The sequence below is a fragment of the Melozone crissalis genome, unplaced genomic scaffold (genome assembly GCF_028551555.1).
Source record: "Melozone crissalis strain CALT ecotype California unplaced genomic scaffold, PUWL_Pcris_2 ptg000012l_1, whole genome shotgun sequence".
NCBI lineage: Eukaryota > Metazoa > Chordata > Aves > Passeriformes > Passerellidae > Melozone > Melozone crissalis.
Genome location: NW_026535790.1, coordinates 15,271,937 through 15,287,220, shown reverse-complemented (window position 1 = coordinate 15,287,220; position 15,284 = coordinate 15,271,937). Strand labels below are relative to the sequence as shown.

The 15,284-nt window shown below is 59.2% G+C and overlaps 1 protein-coding gene across 1 annotated transcript in view; it reads right to left on the bottom strand.

Moving 5' to 3' along the window:
- NHERF2 (NHERF family PDZ scaffold protein 2) overlaps positions 1-12,208 on the bottom strand; it is a 31,731-nt gene extending 19,523 nt beyond the window's left edge. The window contains exons 1-2 of the mRNA XM_054271059.1: positions 11,955-12,208; positions 7,683-7,940 (exon numbers count right to left, since the gene is read on the bottom strand). Of these exons, the coding sequence (XP_054127034.1) occupies positions 7,683-7,940; positions 11,955-12,164 (468 nt within the window). The 5' untranslated portion in view covers positions 12,165-12,208. The remainder of the gene's footprint in view (positions 1-7,682; positions 7,941-11,954) is intronic.
- Positions 12,209-15,284: the final 3,076 nt, after the last annotated feature.

Here is a 15,284-nt window from a genome sequence, read left to right as displayed (position 1 = left end):
AAAATGTGCAGCCTGGAGAGGAGAAGGCTGCAGAGACACCTCAGAGCCCCTTCCAGAGCCCAAAAGGGCTCCAGGAGAGCTGGAGAGGGGACAAGGGACAGAGGGACAGGACACAGGGAATGGCTCCCACTGCCAGAGGGCAGGATCAGATGGGATATTGGGAATTGTTCCCTGGCAGGGTGGGCAGGCCCTGGCACAGCTGTGGCTGCCCCTGGCAGTGCCCAAGACCAGGCTGGGCAGGGCTTGGAGCAGCCTGGGATGGTGGAAGGGGGTGGATTAACTGACCTGCCCCTTCCAGAAACCATTCCAGAACTCTGTGCCCGCTGAGCAGCCTCTCACACTTCCACAGCACTGGCACCTGTAGGGAATTTTCTTTCTCCCCTTCCCAGTGCTCATAAAACAACTAAAATTTGGCTTTCACAGGCTCACCACTAAACAAACATCCCACACCAGCTTATTGTACCTGGAAACAAACTCCTGCAAAGCTTTAATGGGAAAAGAGGGACACTGAGCCAACAGAATCCAGCTCCAGGTCTGGATGTGGTCTGAGCATGCACAGCAATGGAACCAAAACATTCAGGAGTCCAGGCAAAATGTAATGAAATTAAATTACAATATGGATCTTGCCAGAAAGAATTATGTCAACAGCTTGAGGTTCAATTCCTTATTTATAGAGACCTGTGGATCTGCAGAAAGCCTCTACTGATTGCAAGTTTAATTTTTGCTCTCCCATATCCCAGCCTGGAGTCCCCCACCAGCAGTGCCTGTAAAATCTCCAAATCCAGAGCAAGGGACTGGGAGACAAACCCAGCTCAGAACAGACCTTCACTGCACCCTGAGCCATTTATAGTGCTGGGTACATCATTCCCCCAGCCTGGAGGGCAGGAATGACCCACACAGAGGTGATGCCACATTGTCAGGGCTGAGAGCACCCAAGGAATGGTTAAAAGGAGCTCTTTGGAACCTCTTTTGGCAGTCAGGTGTGTGTGGAAGCCTTGCCCCCCTCCAGGCTCACACTGGAATCAGCAGCACTGGCACCTCTGCCCCCCCAGTTTCCATTGCCCACCAGCAACTGCACAGCCCCAGGTGGGAGCAGGAGGAGCTGGGACTCCCCCACAGCCACAGCATCCCCCAGGTCCAGATCCAACCCCTGGGATGATTTATCCCTCTGGGACAGCCCTGCACAAACAGCTGGGAACCAGCAGCACACCATCCCCTTCTCCACAACTGGCTCTCAGGAATAAACAGAGGATCCAAAAGAAAACCCAGCCCAAGGCCGATATTGTCTGAGGGTTTCCTGCGCCATGTGGAGCCCCCGGGGCCGAGCAGGCGGGAGCAGCTCCAGGGATGGAGCAGAGGCTCTGTGCAGCTGCCAGGGCACACGCACGAGGCCCCGCCGCTGCCAGAAGATTTTTTTAATTTATTCTAAACCATTTAATAGCTCTGCCATTGAACAGAACCATCCCCAGCTGGCCGGGAGCCCACTGGTGAGCGGGGCTGGGTTTGAAGGAAAGCTGCTGGAGCCCATCCTGAGAGCCGAGGGGGCTGGGGAGGGAGGGAGAGCTGCACTTCCAGCAGCTCCCACTCAGTATCACAGGGAAAGGTTTCGATTACTGGGGGATGCAGAAGGGATCAGCACTGGCTGGACCACCCTGAGCATCCCCATTCCGGGCTGGGGCAGGACCCCTCCCCTATCCCGGGGAGCTGGGGGGTCCCGGGGTGACCCCTCGGTCCCCCGTGGCTCCGGGAACAAAGGCCCTTGGCAGGGCACGGCTCCTCCCGACGCTAATCTGCCTCCCGCCCGCTTTGTGTTTCACTAAAAATACCGCGGGGAGGAAGTTCGTGCCGCGGGGTGGATGCTCTCCTCCCCGGGAGGGGCTTCCTGCAATGCCCCGGCACAGAAATAGCCCCCAGCCCTCTGTGCAGGGCAGTCTGGAGCGGGGAGAGCACCGAAATAGCCCCCAGCCCGTTCTGGGGAGTCTGGGGCAGTCCGGAGTGTGATTGCCCGTCCAGCCCTGGCAATGCCAAGGGGAGCTCCGGGCATCCATCCCCGTCCCGCAGCACCGGGAGAACGCAGGACCCGGGGCTCGCCCTGCCGGGATCCTCCAGCCCGCATCCCCCGGGGCAGGAGCAGAAAACGGGAATAAATCCCTGGACCAGAAAATGGGAATGAATCCTTGGGCAGGAGCAGAAAACGGGAATGAATCCCTGGGCAGGAGCAGCAAACAAGCTGCTCCCATTTCCCTGCAGCCACAGCTGTAATTACCACCCACCCCATTCCCAGGACGTGTTTCAGCTCTGACACCAATGGCCAGAAGAGGAAAACCTGCCAGCTCTGCCCCAGCACACAGGACCTGCCACACTAACCCGGGCCAGAGCATTCCCAGCAGGATTGGGCTCAAATCCCTGCCAGCACCTCCTTGGAGTGCTGCAGTGATGCCCAGCACACGCTGCTCATCCCAACACAGCTCCAGGAATTGCACTGCCAGCCCTAAACTCACACCAAAACCTGCACCAGAGGGAAGGGGGGCAGCACACAGGGACAGACACCGGGGCTGGGGCTGCCCCACCCTACAGACCCCCCTCTGCAGCAGCACCAGCACCCCAAAACCATCACAGAATCCTGGGATGGTGAAAGGAATGGTGGGTTTGTCTTGACAAACAAGCTGTGGGTCTGCTGGTGGACAAAAGCAGCACTGGGAGGTAAAAGATACAATGGGAAGGATTTCACTGATTGATGGATGGAAAAATATGTTTGCTTTTAAAACCCCTAAATTCCATAAGAATTAAAAATTAAAAGGGAGGGTTCTACATTAGAGGGAAATCTTTGGGAAATCTTCAGTATCAGGTGTATTGGGAAGCCTGAACCTCTCAAGTACCTCAGCCAATGGGGAAAAAACCTCTAAATTCTGTAAGAATTAAAAATGAAAAGGGAGGGTTATACATTAGAGGGAGATCTTTGGTATCAGGCATATTGGGAAGTCTGAACCTCTCAAGTACCTCAGAAACGGGGAAAGAGAGAAGGGAAATGCAGCCGGGAAATTGGGATGAAAAGGAGGCTGCATCCTCCAAAAACTGGAGAGATCGCAGGGGATGCCCCATGGCCTTCACATAAAGCAAAAAAGGACTCCTCTGTCTCCTTTTTGAACATAAACCTGTGGTGTTTGTGGATTAATTTTCCTAACAATGGGAAGGGAGCTCCTGTCCATCTCATTCAGACACCTCCATTATCCCGGGTTGGGTCCAGCCTGGCCCTGGCAGTCCCAGGGATGAGGATGAGGATGGGGATGTGCAATCCCCCAGGGACGAGGATGCGCATCCCCAGGTGTCCCAGCCCCCGGTGCCGAGCTGCGGAGCTGGAGCCGCTCCCGAGCCCACCCCCAGCCGGTGACACGCGATGCCACAGCCCGGGGACATCAATAATGCAGCGGGGTCAGCAGGGCGGCCCCACAGCCCCGCCCGACTGCTGCTGCTGCTGGGATGGAGATCCCAAAACCAGGGAGCCCTGTGCTGCTGCTGGCTGAGCTCCCACCCACACAGACCCTCAGGGACACATGGCAGGGACTGGGGGGCTGCCAGAGCCTCTCCAGGCACCTTCCCTTCCTCATTCATCCCATCCCATCCCATCCCTTCCTCATCCATCCCATCCATGTCCTCAGCCAGGGGCAGCTCCACACTGCAGGTGCACAGTCGGCTTTGCAAAGTGGTTTTTTTAAAGCAAAAATGGGCAAAGCCCCCAGGGCGGCACATCCCTGATGCCCCCAGGGTGGCACAAACACAGCTTCCCCTCATCTCTGCCCTCTCAGACCCAGCACCCCCAAAAGCAGCAGCCGTGGGAAGGGCAGGGATGCACTGGGACACAGAGGGTTCCCCACACTCTCCCTGCCCAGCAGGAGCCTCACCAGGCCGTGCCAGGGCTGGGCCGTGCCAGGGCTGGGCTGTGCCATCCTTCCCACCTTTCCCACAGAGCCCAGCCTGCCGCGGGCAGTGGAAGATGCTGCAGGGAAGCACTTTAATTCAAACCATCCACTTTTTTTTTTTTTTTTCTAAATTGCATAATTGCTGCAGACATTTCTGCTCATGTTTGGTTTTATTACATCTCTGTGGTTATTCTACAAGCCCTAAATTTTGGGCCTCAGCTGAGCTGGCAAAGTGCTCCAAAGACATCTGTGCTGAGTTATTCCCCTCGCAGGGCTGGGGCAGGACACATCACAGCACTGGGGTTTGTTTGCAACAGACACAAGCTCTGACTCCTGGCCCAGAGAGAAGGGTAAATATTGACTGCCTCGAGGTCAGCACTGACCCCACACCTGGTCCATCGTCCTTCAGAGCAGCACAGCTGGCCCCAGGCACATGCGGGGCTCAGGAGCTGCCACCAACCCCTGTGTCACTCCAGGGACACCATCCTGCTGCCACCACCCCCTGTCACCCCCGGGACACCATCCTGCTGCCCCAATTCCTGCCAGCAGTGATCCTGGGGTGCCCCATCCCTCCCCAGCACAGCACAATCAGCAACCAGCCACCAATTCCTTCCCACTTCAATCCCCAGACTCAGCAGGCCTGAATCCAGCAGCTCCAAGATGTGGGTCTGTCCTCCAAAGGATAAACCCTGGAGAAGTTTATCCTTCACCAAGGCTGTAAAGGTCCCTTTGCACAGCCACCCCCTGCAGACCAGAGCATGAAGGAAGGGAATTGCATCACCCCAACGCCTCTCTGGCTTTGCTGTTGTCCTTGTTTCTCCTACAAACACACCTGGAGAAGGCAGCAAGCCCCAAGGACGTCCCTAACGGCCATAACGGGGTCCCAGGGCCCTGCAGGAATGGGACAGCAGGGCCACAGCCCTGCAAAGGTGCCACCAGGACACCTCTGGAACGAGCAGCAGCACCCAGGTGAGGCGCTGGGAGCCCTGCAGCTCCCCTGCCTTTCACACACCACCAGCCCAGGGTTTATCACAGCCTGCCGCGGCCAAAGGCACCTTTGCCATTAAAGCAGCTCACAGCCAGCACCCAGAGCAGCCCTGGCACGCTGGGACCCCCAAACCCCACCTGTGCACCCCAGGCAGGGCACAGCCAGAGCCCTGGGAACAGCCTGGTGGGGACAGGGGAGCACCTGGCATGGGGGACACATGCCCTGCCAGGGGACAGAGTGGGACAAACCTCCCCAGCCCAGCAGACACAGGAATGGGCACAATGCTGCGGGACAGGACAGCCCTGGCTCCCTGTGCCACCACGGCCACGGTGTTGGGGACAGCAGGGCTGTGACAGGCACAGCTGCTGGCTGCCAGCCCTGCTGACCTCTCCCCGGGCAGGATTTTAAATACATGCTGAATTATTCATGGCGCCACCGAGGTTCCTGCAGCACGAGGTGCTGGGCACAGCTCCTGCCGGGGTGCACGGTGACCTCCCCACACCCAGGGCAGCTCTGGGGGGTGGCAGGGCCGTGCCCACCCTCCTGCTCCATCACCACCACCAGATTTCCCTCCTCGTTCTGCTTCAGCTGCTCCTCTCCTCAGGCTGCCCTGAACAACCCCGGCCTCCAATGCAGGAAAACTCCAGGCTTTCTATAAACAAACGCTGCTGACAAAAATGCAGCTCCCTGGAGCAGCAGCCCCAGCTCCCACAGGGACAGCTTGGGGCCACGGGTCTGCAGGGGGAAGGAGCTGCCTCCTCTCCTTCACTGCACGCCTCCAGGAAAGCTCAGAAAAGCCCTAAATCTGACTGGGGAACAATCCCTGGTTTATCCCAGCCTCACTGCAGCAGCAGAAATCTCCCAGACCCAGGAGCTGCACATTGCAGTGCCTGTGAGCTGCTGGGTTAGGGTCAGGCTCAAGCTGCCCCACGGAGGGACACAGGGCAGGGCAGAAATTGAGGTCCAGCACCCCCTCTGCTGCTCTGGCAGCCTGCAAGGGGGACACAGCAACCAGACCAGGAGCCTGGGGCAGGTTTCACCTCCCTGAGTCAGGCAGGATGGCGAGGCCCAGGAGCGGGATGCAGGTCCTGCTGCTCCAGCCACCCCTGACCTCACCCCAGAGTCACACACGGCTCTGGCATGGAGAAATGACCTTGGCAGCACAGCTGGCAGTGCCCAGCTCTCCTGAGAGCTGCTGGGGCAGGAACAAACCACCCCAGGGTGCTCAGCAGGAGCAAACCCATCCCCACAAGGGGGGAATCACCCCTAGAACCAGCTCCCCTTGTCCAGCCCAAACATCAGCCCTGTGTCCGGCACAGTGAGTGCCCAGGAACAGCCCCTCTGGGGGGAACAGGGGCTCTCCAACCCCTGCCAGCCCTGCTCTCCCTGTCCCACCCTCTCCTCGGAGGAGCCACAGCCCAAAGGCCGGAAAGGACCGTCCTGTTCCCCGGCCTGACTTCCCGTCAGCTCTCGCTGCTGGAGCGCGACCAGCGCAGGGAACAGGGCAGGAAATGCCCCTGTGAGAGCCACCCTGTCCCTGGAATGGCTCCTGTCCTGGGGGGCTGCAGCCCCCAGAGCCCAACCAGGGCAGGAAATGCCCCTGTGAGAGCCACCCTGTCCCTGGGAATGGTTCCTGTCCCTGTCCCAGGGGGCTGCAGCCCCAGGGAAACACAGCCAGCACCACCCTCGTACACACACAGCTTCAAATCAGGCACTGAATAAAGGAAAATAAAGAAAAACAAAGCACAGCCTCCGAGGCTGGCCCAGGGAAGGGGAAGCCTTCTCTGCAAGACTCCAAACAGCTCCAGGGGCAGCACCAGAGGTTGGAGCCCCTCTCCTGCCTCAGGAGCATCACCCCTATGTGCAGGGGGGATTTCTGCACGAGGGGCTCCTGAGGACACAGCGCTTTCCCAACCTTCCCATGGATGTCCTCCTGGCAGCCCAGCGGCCACCTCTGGGCCAGCACTCGGCCACCACCCCCAGTGCGAGGGGACAGAGTCCAGGCTGGCAGCGCAGCCCCTGCAGGGCCCCAGGGAGGAGGAGGAGGACGAAGAGGAGGAGGAGGAGGGGATCCCAGCAGCTCCGTGCTGCAGAGGCTGTTGAGCAGCCCAGAGCAGCAAGCACAGGACAGGAGACAGGGCTGGGAGGGCACAGATGGCCGTGGAGGAGGGCACACAGCACCCAGCAGCTCCTGCCAGCCCCGCAGCCCCAGCCAGCCCCGCTATCAGCCCCGCTCCTGCCGGCGCCGGCTCCAGCCCCGCAGCCATGGAAACTGGACCTGTTCCACCCCGAATTCCTTCCCTTCTGGAAAGGAGTTTACCAATAAAAGGCACTTAGTGCCGAGTCCCAGGCCAGACCCAGGCCGCTTGAAAAGAGCCAATTAACTTCCCATTTCAGCAAAAAGCTGCGAACACGTTCAGCCCAGATGTTCCCTCCCTCCGGCGAATAATGGAGGCAGAGAAGCTCATTCATGAGCTCCAGCTTGGCCACAGCCCTGCTCTGGGCAGCCTGAGACCAGGCTGGGACACCAGCCTTGGCTGAGGCACCGTGGGGTCACTGTCCCCAGGACTGGCAGCCCCCAGAGCCCCCCAGCAGCTCAGGAGACCCTCGGGATACCGGAGGGAAGGGAATGTACAGCCCCAAACTGCCAGGAGTGAGAGATTCCACTCTGGGGGTCCCCAGGGTGACAGTCACACACAGAAGGGTTTCTCTGATGGGACAAGCCATGCCCAAGGAGAAAGGAAATCCCAGGGGGTCCCCACAGCCCCCCTCACCTTCCTGCTGCCGTGGGAGGAGAAGCTGTGGGAATGCCTCTGGAGGCCGCCCCCGCTCAGATCCAGCTGTGGCTTCCAGAGCTCGCCGTTGTCGCTGGGCAGGCCCTTGGCAGGGGGCACGGCCGAGCCCAGCACGATGCCGTTGTGCACCATGTCCTCGGTGCAGGTGAGCCGCAGGCTGCACAGGTACTCGTCCGTCTCCTTGTCCACCACCAGCAGCCGCGTCTCCGTCTCCACGGCCTTGATGCGCTGCACGACCTGGGGACGACAGGGACAGCTCAGATGGAGCCATGGGGACACTGGGGGTGGCGCCCAAGGGCCATCAGCTCCCCCCCAGCGCTGCAGCTCCAGTCTGGGTACAGGGCTGTGCTCCCAGATACAGGTGATGGGGCAGAAAGGGCAAGGACACAGCTCTGAGAGATCCCTGGGGATCTCCTCCAGCCCAGGTCCTGCAGCCACACAGCAGCTCTGCCCAGACCAGCCAGGATCACCCTGCCCAGACACCTGGGATGGCCTCCTGCTCGGTCAGGAGCTTCCAGAGGCTGGTACTGCCCCTCGAGCATCAGCAACCCTCTGTCCCGTGCAGTCTGTCCCACCAAGCAAACACCCTCATCTCCTCAATCCAGGGTGTCCTTCTACTCCCATACCCAGGGCAGGGCACGAGCCAGGGGGCACAGGAAGGCTCCAAGCACCAATGAGCGCAGTCAGGTGCTGGACTGTCCCCACCACAGCATTGTGCAGGCTAGGGGTAGATTTAGGAAGCAAACAGCCCAATCCATGCACCCATCCCCAGCCCGTGCTGGGAAGCAGCAGAGAAGAGGGGAGCCAGTGCTGGGAGCGGGAGATGAGCCCGTCCCTGGCAGGATCCAGCTCCAGCAGGGCTGAATGGGGACATTGTCCTGCTGTGCCCGGCTCCTTTGCAGGATCAGGGACTGGCAGAGGCTCCGACAGGCACTGACACTGCAGAGAGCCAGGAGGAGCTGATCCCACAGCCAGGCAGGGCTAAATCCCACCAGAGTGGGATGGAGACAGGGAAAACCCAGAACATCCACAGGGAAACCAGCTCCAGACTCACTGCTGGCAGCTGCCAGGACACCTCCTCCCTGCACAGGCCTTCATCCCGAGGAGGAGGAGGGGTGGCATTGCTCCAAGTGCTGCTCAGCCGCCATCCCCAGCCATGGGGCAGCCCTGAACACCCCAGACGTGCTGAGAACCCCCCAAAAGCAGCCCGGGGCTCCTTGCAGGGCTCCTGCTCTGATCTAGGTCACAGCGGCCAGACACGCCAAGGTTAGAGCGACAAACGAGCCTAATACGCAATTAACCAGCATTTATTTACTCCCTGCGAGCTCCACTCAAGGTCAACAGAGCCGGTATCTGCAAACAAGAAAAAAACCAGCCTGGAAGAAATGTGCAGGCTGCAGCCAGGGCTGAACCAACTCATGCACTGCAGCCCTGCCTGCACAGCAGCGATCCAGGATCCCTCCTGTAACCAGCCTGGAGGGTGCTGGTCCACCAGGCCCACAAAATCCATCTGCTCCCGTTCAGATCCGTTTACATCTGCCATCAGACAGTGCTGCTGACACCAGCAGAGCCTGTGCAGGGACACTTCCCCCAGAGGGGATCTGGCAGCAGCAGCCAAAGCACAGCAGCAAAGATGGGGACGGGGAAGGTGCTGTAGGGACACCCCCCACAGCCTGCAGTTCGGGTGCTCCAGGAAGCACAGGGGATCACAGGGGTCCCACAGACTGCAGAGAAACTCTGAGGGTCCGCAGAAGGGTCCAAAGCTGGGATGGAGCAGTGCTGGGCTCACCCCATGGCCGAGCCCCCCAACAGCCACAGCAGCGATGGAGCGAAGGTCCCACAAGCGCTGGGGGCTGAGCAGGGATGGAGAGCGGCACAGAGCAGCCCCCTGCCCCCTCCCCACGAGCAGGACGAGCAGAATGGGCTGCGAGGAGCCCCCCAAGGCAGCAGGGGCTGCGAGGAGCCCCCCAAGGCAGCAGGTCTCCCTGGGGGCAGAGCAGAGAGGTGGCAGGCAGAGCAGCTCCTGCCCAGCGCCATACCCGCTTGCGAGCCATGCTCCCAGGCTGGAGTCCCGCAGCTTCTGGAGACAATGCAGCCTGCCCTGCTCATCTGGGACCTCCTGAGCACCCGAGCCAGCCCCACCATTTCCGCAGCCCCACCCAGGCAGACTTTACCCCTGCGCCAGCAGCGCCAGCCCGGCAATGCTGGCCCCGCCACCCTCGCCAAACAGCAGCGCCCAGGAAGGACTCACGGTGCCACCAGCAGCTCCCACAGAGGTGCCCGGGCCCTGCTCCATGCTGCCAGGCTCCCCGGGCACCAGGAGCCTTTCTGCGCCCAGGAGCTGCAGCTCTGCCCGGTTCCGAGGAACCCAGCATGCAAGCCTGAGACAGAGCATGCACTGCCTTCGCTCCTTGGGCATGGCCAAAGAAAAAAAAAACTGAGAACAAAGACAAAAATGCTGCCAGCTTCAGCTGGAAACACAGTTACACCCAACCGGCGAGGCCTTGTGTGCTGCGGGCTCCCCTGTGCAATGGAGAAGTGTTACTTGTTCAAGGCTGGGCAAGGAGCAGAGGAAGGGCCACGGTGAAGTGGCTGCTCAGAGCCATCGTGTGACCCACCAGGGCATCGCCCTCGCCACGGCCCATCAGTGCTTTGGGGGAATGAAGAGGTTCTTGTGGCATTGAGGCAGGAAAATGGTGATCCCAGAGCAGGCGGGGCTCCCACCACTGGCACTGTCACAGACCCCAGCGCCACAGCAGCCAGAGTGGCACCGAGCTCCTAGACACGCTGGATGGGACACCCTGTTCCAATCACTGCTCTGCAGCAGGCAGTGCCAGCGCTCCATCCTGCCGCCAGCAGCAACAACAAAAACAAACAACAAAAAAATAAAATTTAAAAAAAAAAAAAAAAAAAGGAAGAAAGAGAAATTTCCCCCTCCCATTTCACTTGACCTACTGGGAAGCCCCAGCACGTTTCAAAGGCGCAGCTGGCTCCGCTATCGCCCGTTCCCAGCAGCCCAGCGCCAGCAGGGAGCTCTGCTGGCTTCCAAGGCACCACAGGAACACAGCCCTCCTTCCTGCCCAGCCACATCAAAGATGGGGATCCTCCTTCAAGGGGTTTGAAACCGCTCTCAGGACAAACATCAACTTTCACACGGCTGGCTCGGAGCATCAAAACAAGCTCAGTTCAGCAAACCCCACCAGGCTCATGGAGAGGAGCACACGGGGCTTCATTGGAGCCACCTGGAAGGATCAGCTTCACCTTCAGCACAGCAACATCCACACCTGGGGTGAGGTCTGGGGACACAGAGCCCCCCAAAACTCTGCAGGGTCCAGGCAATCTCAGCTCTGTCCCCTGCAGTGCTGGCAGCGGGGCTGAGCAGATGTTTTAAGTTACTAAAACACCAAATCCTGCAGAGCCCCACAAACCACGAGGCAAATTGTGCCCCTGCCAGGCTCCGAGTGTCCAGCAGGACTGGAGCAGCTTGAACCTCACTGCTTGTTTGTTTTCGTTCTCATTGCTTGCTTTTTTCCGCATTTCTTGGGTTTTTTTAGACTAAATTGTTTGACAAATGTAAGTTTCAGTTTTACAAGGAGAAAATGCCAGAGCCTGAAACAAACAGCTTCTGTTGGAGCAGAAACAGCACCCTCGGAGCTGCCCGGTCCCAGCGCGGTCAGGAAGAGCCAGGGCTCCCCTCCGAGCCCTATCGCTCCCTGGCCAGCCCAACCGCTGAACATCTGCACAGCTCTATCTGGAGATTTTCAGGCATCTTCCTACACTCCGAGCTGCACAGGCAGGCGCAGCTCGCCTAAAGCAGCCAAGAAAACCCACAGCAGAGCCGGAAATAAAGCCCGGGTCTCCCCATTCCTTTCCACCACCGATTGCATAACGCGGCAGAGCCCTGCCCAGCCCCACACACACCTTCCTTCGCCTTCCCCACCTTGACACGACTGCAGCGCCCGGCGCCGCGACCCCGCACGGAGCTGCGGCTCCCGGGCCACGCAAAGCCCGGCCCTGGCATCTCGGGGGGCATCCACACGACCGGGGCACCCAGCCCACTGCGGTACCCACCCCACCGGGACACCCACCCACAGCTGCAACAGCCCCACCGCCGCAGCCGCCCCGCCGCGGCCAGGCCGGGGATGCTCCAGCGGGGATATTTCGGGATATCTCGGGTGAAACCCCCGCTGGAGCGGGCACAGCCCGGCTCGGCCCGGGGTGCCCCGGCCGTGCCCCCGCTCCGTCCCGCACCTGGTGATGCGTCTCCTGCTCCACGTTGAGCCCGTTCACCTCCACGACGCGGTCCCCGGCGCGCAGCCCCGCCGCCTCGGCGGGCGAGCCGGGCTCCACTTTGCGGATGAACTGGCCGCTCTTGCCCTTCTCGCCGTGCAGGTGGAAGCCGTAGCCGCTCTCCCCCTTGAGCATTCGGCACAGCCGCGGCTTCAGCTGGTCCTTGGCCATGGCCGGCGGCGGAGCGGCGGCGGCGGCGGCGGAGCTGGGCGGGCGCGGGGCCGCTTTTATGGGCGGCCCGGGGCGGGCGCCGAGGGGCGGGCCGGGATCGGGACCGGGGCCGGCGCCGGGGCTGCGGCCGGCGGAGGGAGCGGGGCAGCGGCGGGGCTCGGGGCCGGGGCGATGCGCAGCTCGGCCATGCTGCGGCTGCCCCGCGGCACCGGGAGCGCGGCGGGCGGGGACGGCGGCGGGACGGGAGGGGACGGGGCGGAGCCGCAGCGAGGGACGGGGTGGGACCGGGACCGGCACCGGGACCGGCACTGGAACCGACACCGGGACCGGCACCGGCACTGGAACCGACACCGGCACCGGGACCGGCACCGGGACCGGCACCGGGACCGGGACGGACACCGGGACCGGCACCGGGACCGGCACCGGGACCGGCACCGACACCAGCAGCTGATGGAGCCCCGGGGTTAGGGATGCCGGCACCGGCATCGGAACCGACATCGACACCGGCACCGGCGGCTGATGCAGCCCGGGGGCCAAAACCCTCCCAGCAGCGACGATCTGGTGGATCCCCGTGGCACAGGTGCCCAGAGAAGCCGTGGCTGCCCCTGGATCCCTGGAAGTGTCCCCAGGTTGGACGGGGCTTGGAGCAACCTGGGACAGTGGAAGGTGTCGCTGCCCATGGCAGGGGTGGCACTGGATGGATGGCACCGGATCTTTAAGTCCTTTAAGGTCCTTTCCAACCCAAACTGTTCCAGGATTCGGTGACTACTGGTGGGGAAAGGCTCCGGCTCCACCCAGGCTGACCCTTGGAGGCCACCTGGGTTTCACCTGGGCTGAGTTTGTTTAATGAAACACAGAGATCCCCATCTTCACCTTTCTGCATTCCTCAGCTTCATTTCCTTGAAATCTTTTACAAGGAGGACACGACCCAGAGCAGCTGTCACAGTGATGGCCCTGAGTGTCACATTCCTTTGACACAGGTTCTCAGGCCTCCTTCTGCACCTTCTCCTTCCTCAACAGCTTTCCTACCAGATTTTAGAGGGCTGAGCAAACACAGCAGCCAGCTGGAGGCTGGAAATAAAAGGCTCCAGAAATTAATATTGATTTACTTTTAATGTGTAGTTTGCTTTAAAAACCCTACTTCCACTGCAGCTACGCATAAATTCACTCTCAAAAACCCTGGAACCAAAAACATGCTTGGAGACTGTATCTTGAAATATCACAGCATTATTTATCTCTGCCAGTCCTTCCCCCCTCATTCCCTGCAGGCAGTGTGGCTCTGGGTGCTGCAGGGGCTGGGGGGACACTGGGGCTGTTCCTTGGGGTGTCTGTCACTGTGGGGTGGGAACGGGCTCAGCCCTGGCTCCAGACGGGTCAGGGCAGCCTCAGCTCGTCAGGGACCTCAGTCATGAGGTCCCACCACAAGGATGTGATGTCCCACTAGGACAACGTGTGTCCCGCCATGAGAATGTGATGTCCCACCAAAGCTGGATCTGATGAACCACCAAAGGAGAATGTGATGTCCCACCATGAGGATCTCGTGTCCCTCCAAAGTTGGATGTGATGTGTGTGTCCCACCATGAAAATGTGATGGCCCCCCAAAGTTGGACGTGATGTCCCACCAAAGCTGGACGTGATGTTCCCCCAGGAGGATCTGATGTCCCATCAAAGAAGGGTGTGATGTCTCACCAGGAGGATGTGATATCCTACCAAAGTTGGATGTGATGTCCCACCAAAGTAGAATGTGACGTCCCACCAGGATGACATGCGTCCCACCATGAAGATGTGATGTCCCACCAGGAGGAGGATGTGATGTCCCACCAGAAGGAGGATGTGGTGTTCCCAAAGGAGGATCTGATGTCCCCCCATGAGGATGTGATGTCCCCCCAGGAGGATCTGATGTCCCCCCAGGAGGATGTGAAGTCCCACCAAAGCTGGATGTGATGTCCCCAAAGAAGGATGTGATATCCCCAAAGAAGGATGTGATGTCCCCCCAGGAGGATCTGATGTCCCACCAGGAGGATGTTTTAGTTCCCCCAGTGACAATGCTCTGCCTCTCCACTGCCTGTGTCACCGCAGCAGCGCCGAGCTCAGCGCAGGATCCCGGGTGACCCAGGAGGAGAGCTGAGAACCTGAGCCCGTTTTATTTGCTGTACAACACAACTGCTCCCTCGAGCCTCTTTGTGGAGTCCTGAAGCTTTTTATCGGGCTGGAGGAGTGCGAATAATTGATTTTTCCACTCACTGGCTAAACCAAAATGCTGGAGGGAAGGGGGGAGGAGAAGGAATTGTTTCAAGTTTATTTGAACCAAAAAGTTTTTCTTTTGATTCAGTGCAATAAAAACACGGTGGGAGAAAATCTTTCGGGTGGTCAGAGTGAATATTTAACCCTTTTAAATATCTTTTTGAAAGTATTGGGAGCATGAAAAACTTTAAAAAGATAATAAAACAGAGAGAAAATATTTTGAAAAGGGGGGGAAACCATTTGAATTTTTAAAAAGCTCTCTTTTGTAAAGTACAAGCATTTTTTAAAGTGTGCTCTGGATTTATTGATTTTTTTCAACCTCAGTGTCTGCAAAAGGCATTCCTTCCCCCCAAAAACCCCATCTGTTTATTGTAGAGAATATAGGGGACTTGGTAGAGCCCTGACTCAGCACTGGATCTTTGCCTGAGCACCTTGTGATCCTAAAATCAAACATTTATTTTGTGATCCCTCTGCTTTAGGAGCTGTGGTTGTGCCCCTGGCACACAGCCTGTGGCTGTCCTGGGACACAGCCTGTGCATCCCTTGGCACAAACATGGATCACAGGAAAATCCTGCCTTTTTTTCCCTGCAGCTGATGGAGAAGGAGCTGGAAGGAAAATTAAAATGCATTGTGCAAATGTGGATCCTCACAAGGTACAAAATCCCTTTGGTTCTGCCCATGCTGCCTTTTCCCATCCTCCCAAGTCTCACTGAAAACAAAATCAGAGAGCACAGAGAGGTTCCTGCACCCTGGAATGGCAGAGCCTTGGTAAACCCAGCAGATCCTGCTCAGGCAGAAGTTTTCCATTTACATTTCTGGGTGTGTTGATTTGGGCAGATCTCTAAGCCCAGACTGGGGGCAGAGGCAGCCCAGGGA